At 36.9% G+C, this 7,282-nt stretch overlaps 1 protein-coding gene across 1 annotated transcript; it reads left to right on the top strand.

The window, feature by feature from the left end:
* Positions 1-440: 440 nt before the first annotated feature.
* Positions 441-4,841, top strand: LOC136235240 (phosphatidylinositol 4-phosphate 5-kinase 1-like). Its single transcript, XM_066024829.1, has 8 exons — positions 441-1,927; positions 2,042-2,206; positions 2,362-2,527; positions 2,685-2,795; positions 2,882-3,075; positions 3,186-3,316; positions 3,403-3,496; positions 4,041-4,841. The coding sequence occupies exons 1-8, from the start codon at positions 723-725 to the stop codon at positions 4,348-4,350; spliced, it is 2,376 nt and encodes a 791-aa protein (XP_065880901.1). The 5' UTR covers positions 441-722; the 3' UTR covers positions 4,351-4,841.
* The last annotated feature ends 2,441 nt before the right edge of the window (positions 4,842-7,282 follow it).

The raw sequence follows: 7,282 nt of genomic DNA, 5'->3' as shown, positions 1-7,282 counted from the left end.
TTGGACCTTTAATTATATTATCTAAGGTTATAAATTATTACTTACCAAATTTTAATTCGTTATTTAAAAAGGAAATTACCATTGCTACAGTGGACCACGAAAAAAAAGAGAAAAATAAAAAAACGAAAAAAAGAATAAAATGGCACATGATGTAAATAACGGAAACACTAAGGGCGAAAAACGATTCACTAAAATTACGTAATGGTACCCATAGGCAATTCCGTCACGTCACGATGAAACCAGAGATAATTAGTTGGACCCAAACGAGGGAATTTCGATAAAAACTAGAGGGCAGTTTCGTCATATTAGAAAAGCTGATCAGTTATGTAATTAGCATCATCAGCATCGTTCTCTTCCCTAGGCAGCAAAAGCCGGCTTCTTATTTATTTTCGCTTTTCTTTTCTTAATTAAATTAAATTAAATTTATAATATAAAAATTATTATTATAATTTAATAATAAATTCGATAAATTTCTCTCTCTGCAGTGACCTGCTTCTGTTTGTAGGATTCCCACCTATTTCCCCAAATACAAAGAGAGTAGAAGGGGAAAATAGAGAGAGAAAGTGGAGTTTTTAGTGAGAGAAAGTGAATACGAAAACATTGAGGGAAATGTCCAGTTACTCCGGCGCCGGAAAGTTGTCAGCTCAGGGAATGTGGTGTTAGAAATCAGGTGACGGAGTTGTAATCAGTGGAGGAGAGGAAATTGTTTTATGAGCTGAAAAATGCGTGAAGGAGTTGTTGTTGTTGATGAAGGAAGCGACGTCGTTTCGAATGCTAAGAAGAAGAAATCAGGGGAGGAAGATAAGGTAGATAAGGTTTTAGTGCTTGTGGCAGAGAAAGATAGCTCCAAAACTGTACCACTGGTGATTTCAGTTCCGGCGCAACCGATAGTTGTTAACCGACCTCGATCTCAGTCTGCTACTCGGAGAGTTACTCCGGCGAACATCGCTGCCATTGGTGAGCTAGAAACAGCTGGAGCCGGGGGATCTGCCGCCACAGTGGAGAAGGTAATTCCTAACGGCGATCTCTATATGGGGTCGTTCTCGGGCAACGCGCCGCACGGATTAGGGAAATATTTATGGACTGACGGGTGTATGTATGAAGGAGAGTGGCGGAGAGGGAAAGCATCGGGGAAAGGGAAGTTCTCTTGGCCTTCCGGCGCTACTTTTGAGGGCGAATTTAAATCCGGGAGGATGGAAGGGTTTGGCACATTCATCGGATCCGAGGGAGATACTTATCGTGGTGCCTGGAGCGCCGATCGGAAACATGGATACGGTCAGAAGAGGTATGCGAACGGGGATATTTATGAAGGGTCATGGAAGAAGAATGTGCAAGATGGGAAAGGGAGATATGTGTGGAGAAATGGGAATGTGTACGATGGTGAATGGAAAAACGGTGTCATTTCAGGGAGAGGAGTTATGATTTGGGCGAATGGGAATCGATATGATGGACAATGGGAAAATGGAGTACCGAAGGGGAATGGGATTTTCACCTGGCCAGATGGGAGTTGTTATGTCGGTACTTGGAACAGTAACGATGATATAATGGCTCAAAAATTGAACGGAACTTTCTATTCCGGGAATGGTAAGGAACATTTGTTAAAAGGAAGCGAGAGAGATTTGGTCTTGCCGGCGGCGGCAGCAACGAGGAAGAGATCGTCTGTGGATGGAGCTAGAGGAAGTAACCTGAATTTTCCGAGGATATGTATATGGGAGAGTGATGGTGAGGCTGGTGATATTACTTGCGATATTATCGATACAGTTGAGGCTTCTATGATTTACAGGGAGGGTTTGGATCGGGATAATGTAATGCAATTTAGGAGAGGGCCGTGTTGTTTTAGTGGCGGAGAGGCTAAAAAGCCTGGGCAAACTATAGCCAAAGGGCATAAGAATTACGAATTGATGCTTAATCTACAATTGGGAATCAGGTAATTATGATTAATTATTGCCTTTTTCTGATGTGGATTCTGGTTAATTAGTTTTGTGTTTGTTTTCTAGCATTCTTGAGCTATTTCTAATCATTTAATGGTGTTGTATATTAGGTATTCTGTTGGAAAACATGCCCAGATTGTCAGGGACCTTAAACCAAATGATTTTGATCCAAAGGAGAAGTTCTGGACTAGGTTTCCAGCTGAGGGTTCGAAGATCACCCCTCCGCATCAGTCAGTGGAGTTCCGTTGGAAGGATTATTGTCCAATGGTCTTTAGGTATTTCCTAATCCACATTCTTTTGGTATTATGTTTTTACTTTAGATTGTGTTTTTGTAGCTTTAGTGATTCAGATAATATGAATGGATTTCGAGCTTGTTCTGTTTGGCTATAACCTTGATATTTTGTTTCTTTGTTTTTCTTGACTGTGCCAGACACTTGAGGGAGCTATTCCAAGTAGATACTGCTGATTACATGCTAGCTATTTGCGGGAATGATGCCCTTAGAGAGCTTTCTTCTCCTGGGAAGAGCGGAAGCTTCTTTTACCTTACTCAGGATGACAGATTTATGATCAAGACAGTGAAGAAATCAGAAGTGAAGGTTAGTTGGTTACTCCGTCGACTTTAATTCATTTAACTTCATTTAACATCGAGCCTGTGGAGGGACCAAATATATTTTCAATGGTGGTAATGGTAATTTCTTGTGTATCTTCAACATATATTTTCATTGGGCCTTAAAATCTGTTTAAATTGATCAGGTGCTAATTAGGATGCTTTCGAGTTATTATCAACACGTGTGCCGGTATGAAAATTCACTGGTGACCAAATTCTTCGGCGTGCATTGTGTCAAACCGATTGGCGGGCAGAAGGTATGTTGTGAAAAGTTTTGTTGCATTGTTTTAGTTAATGTGTAAATCGTTTGTAGTTCTGATTAAGTGTTGCTTTTGAAAACCAGACTCGTTTCATTGTGATGGGCAATTTATTCTGCTCAGAGTACCGAATACATAGGAGATTTGATCTGAAAGGATCCTCCCATGGCCGCACAACCGACAAGCCTGAGGGTGAGATTGATGAAACCACAACTCTCAAGGACCTTGATCTCAATTTTGTGTTTCGCCTTCAACGAAATTGGTACCAGGAGCTTATCAAGTGAGTATAAAGAATTCAAACTTCGTTGCTGGCCAGCATCTCTCTTGTGACTTCTATGTTTGTTTTCTCCTGCATTGCCTTCTAACATGACTTCTTTTTACGATGCATAGGCAAATTAATCGAGATTGCGAATTTTTGGAAGCCGAGAAAATTATGGATTACAGTCTCTTGGTCGGCCTTCACTTCCGTGATGATAATACATATGAAAAAATGGGATTGTCACCATTTGTTTTGCGATCAGGTAACCCAATGTGCCATAGTCCTTAATACATTACCAATCTTCTCTTATAAAATTATTCATACTGATCAATTGGCTACCTTTTGCAGGAAGCTTGGACTCCTATCAAAATGAGAAGTTCATGCGTGGCTGTCGCTTTCTGGAGGCAGAGCTACAAGACAGAGATAGAGTTTTAGCTGGCCGGTATTATTCTCGTTCTATCCTGTTTTGCCTGAAAGTATTTCTAGAAAAAAGAGGCAAATGCTTGTTTAGTTGTTGACTTGTATGTGTTCACTTAACAAAATTGCAATAACAAGTGGTTCAGTGTTGGTTTTGGCAATAAAGATGCGCAATAATTTGTCAATTTATCACTATCAATGGATTAATTCAAAGATGCTTGCTTTCAATTGCAATATTTGTGGGGATACAAGTTCAGTAAGCAACAGTTGTTAGTGGGGCTCATACATGAATGTGGTCCTATGTCTCTTGCTTCATTAGAGCCAAACATCTTAATTGATTTTTTTTCCCCTCACAAATCATATTTCAGTTTATACGTGCACCCCTCTTGTCTAGGAGTGTCAATTTCCTCATTATCGTGTTATGTCATATATATGTTACATATAGGATAATCGTGTCAATTGTTTTGTGCCAGTCGGGTTGTGTTTGTAAATCATGTTATTGTGTTAGAAATTGCTGCCTCTACTCCAAATATCGGCCGGAATTTGAATTATAATGTCTACTCTTGCAGGAAACCTCTGATAAGGTTAGGAGCAAACATGCCAGCAAGAGCTGAACGAATGGCTCGAAGAAGCGATTTTGATCAATACACCCCAGGTGGAAGAAGTCACTCGACTCCTTCGAGAAGTGGCGAAGTATACGAAGTAGTCCTTTACTTTGGTATCATTGATATCTTACAAGACTATGATATAAGTAAGAAGTTAGAGCACGCATACAAATCATTACAAGCCGACCCTACCTCGATCTCAGCTGTAGACCCTAAACTATACTCCAAGAGATTCAGGGATTTCATTGGAAGAATATTCATAGAAGACAGGTAGTAGTAGCAAGAAGGGGGAATGAAATTACAAGTTCTGAACTGATCTTTTCACAAGAAAGTGATTTTTCTTGAATCAGAACCCGCTCCCCTCGGTGGTAGATTGAGTAAATGTCACGATCACGCTACTACAGATGGTGTCGGCAGCAGCCGGTTTTTTTGGTGCCTGGCTGAATTTTGAAGATCAGCCATATAAAAAGGGGAGGAGAAGAAGCTCTTGTACATTCTGGGGGTGGGGGTGAGGGTGAGGAGGGAAACCCGGATTCCGATTCCGATTCCAACTACGCCCTTTTCTTTTTTTAATATCTTTATTTTAATTATTATTTGAACCCTAGAATTGTGAAGATTTGAAAGATAGGTATAGGGAAAAGACAAAATGTTTCCCAGAGAGAAGATTCAAAATAGGGGGAGAGAGAGAGAGGAAGAAAAAAAAAAGACTTGGAATAAGAAAGTGTACAGCTTCATAGTAAAATGATGAATTATTTTTTTGTGAGACTTCCTTTTTGTGAAAAAGAGTAATATTTAAGTATCTCTCTCGTTAATTTATCCGATTACTCGGTTCGAGTGTGATCGGGTTTCCGGTCTCTTTTTGTTAAAAAAGAGTAATATTTGAATCACTCTAATGGAGTAAGTAAGTACCCAATGTGATCTCTCGGATTACTCGGTTCGAGTGTGATCTGATCGGGTTACGGGTCTATTTTTCGAACTGTTGTATGTATAAAACTTGTACCAGTCTTGGTCTCTTTTTGTTGTATAGAAAATGGGGTCTTTGGTATGCTTTTTGCAGAGAAAGGGAGGCATGAAAAGAAGAGAAAGTGTGGTGATAAAGATGGCTTGGCTTGCTGCTGTTTTCTTCTTGCTTTCTTTTACTTTGTTTACTACTACTGTCTCTTCTTTTATTGTTATTTTTGTACATTTTGGTATTTTCTTTCTACTACATTATTCAATGGAAAATTGCATTTTCAGTCCCCCTATTCTTTTCTTTAATGTTGAAATTAGTATTATTACTATATACACCTATTTGACTGTGTTGACTGTAAGGGACTGATGATTGGTATTCTTGGTAAAGTGGGAGGTCAATTTGGTCATTATTATAGGTTGGGGTGTAAGAGTGAGAGACGAAGACTTTACATTGTCCATTGGGACTCGGGCAGACATTCTGAGGTTCCCATACCCATACATCTGTAAAATAACTTGGGTAAAATTTCTCACTACTAGGAGTAATATTTTTTCAACTTTATAAATTAAATATTCAAGTTAAATCAGTAAAAATCTATGAAACGTTAAAGTTAAAATTAATAAAAGTTAGAAAATTAATGAAATGATTACTTGATTAATTAACTGTTTCATTGTTTTTTCTTTATTTTTTTTTGGTAAGACATTGTTTTTTCTTTATTAATTTAAGCCATTATTTAATTAATTGACTATTTAACATGCTAAACCCTTCAAATTTTTAGGATAAAATAAAAATTTAATACTATGGTTTAGAGGGAGAACCAAATTTAATTGGGTCCATCTTAACATTAATAAAAATTTAATACTATGGTTTAGAGGGAGAACCAAATTTAATTGGGTCCATCTTAACATTTTATAGAATCTAATAGAATCTAGACGAAATAAGAGATAAACGCATTTAATAAGAAAAAACATGTACTTAAATGATTGAAATAGATTTTAATAAAAAAAATTGAGCCTTTTTAGTTTGAAATATCATGTTATTTGGACACATTTTATAGTATATAGGTAATATTATAATAAAAATTTATATTTTATATACATATCTAAAATTGTGCTTCTTTTAGGCGGTCGTACTCTCAGCCTATGCCTAAAGCCGGTTCTGACCCTAATGTTTACTGTAAGGTATAATTTCAATCATCTTTAACTTTTTGAGGCTCCTGTGGTCAATTTTTCTTAAACCCTTAATAATTAATAGAATTTTGTATTAAGGTTGTAAATTTTGAATGGTTCAATATCTAAATCACATACGCACTCAATATAGTGAAAAAATGTAAATAAATCTTATTACATTATGTTATTGTTTTTTTTTTTTAATTTAAGCTAATATCTATATGTGACTAAGTACATCTTAAATTTTGGGGCCCTTATAATTTTGAGGCCCTGTGCGGAAGCGCTCCTTGCACACCCTCATCTACTCCCATGCTCCAACGTTTTTACCGTCCAATAAAATTTAAATTTGCACATCTTCGGATAATAATAAAAAAACTCATCTCCCATTAATGAGGCTTGAAAGTATACTGTCTGATAAACATTAAGTTTAAGATTATATTAATTTATACGTGGAGACTAAATCTGTTTTCATCCAATAACTATATAACTAAATTTATATTTTATCCGGAATTTTAATTAATAACATATAGCTAGAACCTGAGATGGTTTTTTGCATTTTGCATTTATATTAATTTAAAGTGTAGTAGTTTAAGAAGAGAGAGAAAGAGGTCAAAGTCTTGACAGAGAGAAAGAGATATGTCCAAAGGTGTGTTGGGTGTTGAAGAGGAAGTCTAGTAAGTATATGTTTGTTATGGTTTTTGCTTTTGGGACCTTTGATTGTCTATTTAGTCTTCAAGCATGGGACTGGTCTATTTTACTTCGATATTTGGGGGGCCATTTCCTTGGATCTCTCTCCTTTGCATTTAATTCTAATCCCTACTCAAATACTAGTATTGGGTAATGCAACTCTTATATTACATGGAGTAGTAATTGAAACTTCAAATCCCGATAACTCCGTTTACGTATAAAACTCAAAAATACGATAGGTGAATTCTGTATCATATGTGTTTCGAATTTAAAGTGGTGTGCGACAATGGATAGTAGTACTATGTTTTTTTTTTCAAATCGCGAGTAAATTCGCTGAGATAATTACGATCAGGGTTTAATCACAGTTAAAGCTTTTCATTTATCTCTATTGATGTGTTTGA

Source organism: Euphorbia lathyris, chromosome 7 (assembly GCF_963576675.1).
Source record: "Euphorbia lathyris chromosome 7, ddEupLath1.1, whole genome shotgun sequence".
NCBI classification, from domain to species: Eukaryota; Viridiplantae; Streptophyta; class Magnoliopsida; order Malpighiales; family Euphorbiaceae; genus Euphorbia; species Euphorbia lathyris.
Note: the sequence above shows the minus strand (reverse complement) of the source record. Positions and strands in the feature narration are given on the sequence as shown.

Coding starts and splice junctions, on each gene's coding strand:
- LOC136235240 (XM_066024829.1), top strand. CDS start 723: ATGCGTGAAGGAGTTGTTGTTGTTGATGAAGGAAGCGACGTCGTTTCG. Junction 2,796..2,881: donor AACCGATTGGCGGGCAGAAG/GTATGTTGTGAA, acceptor TTTGAAAACCAG/ACTCGTTTCATTGTGATGGG. Junction 3,317..3,402: donor ACCATTTGTTTTGCGATCAG/GTAACCCAATGT, acceptor TACCTTTTGCAG/GAAGCTTGGACTCCTATCAA.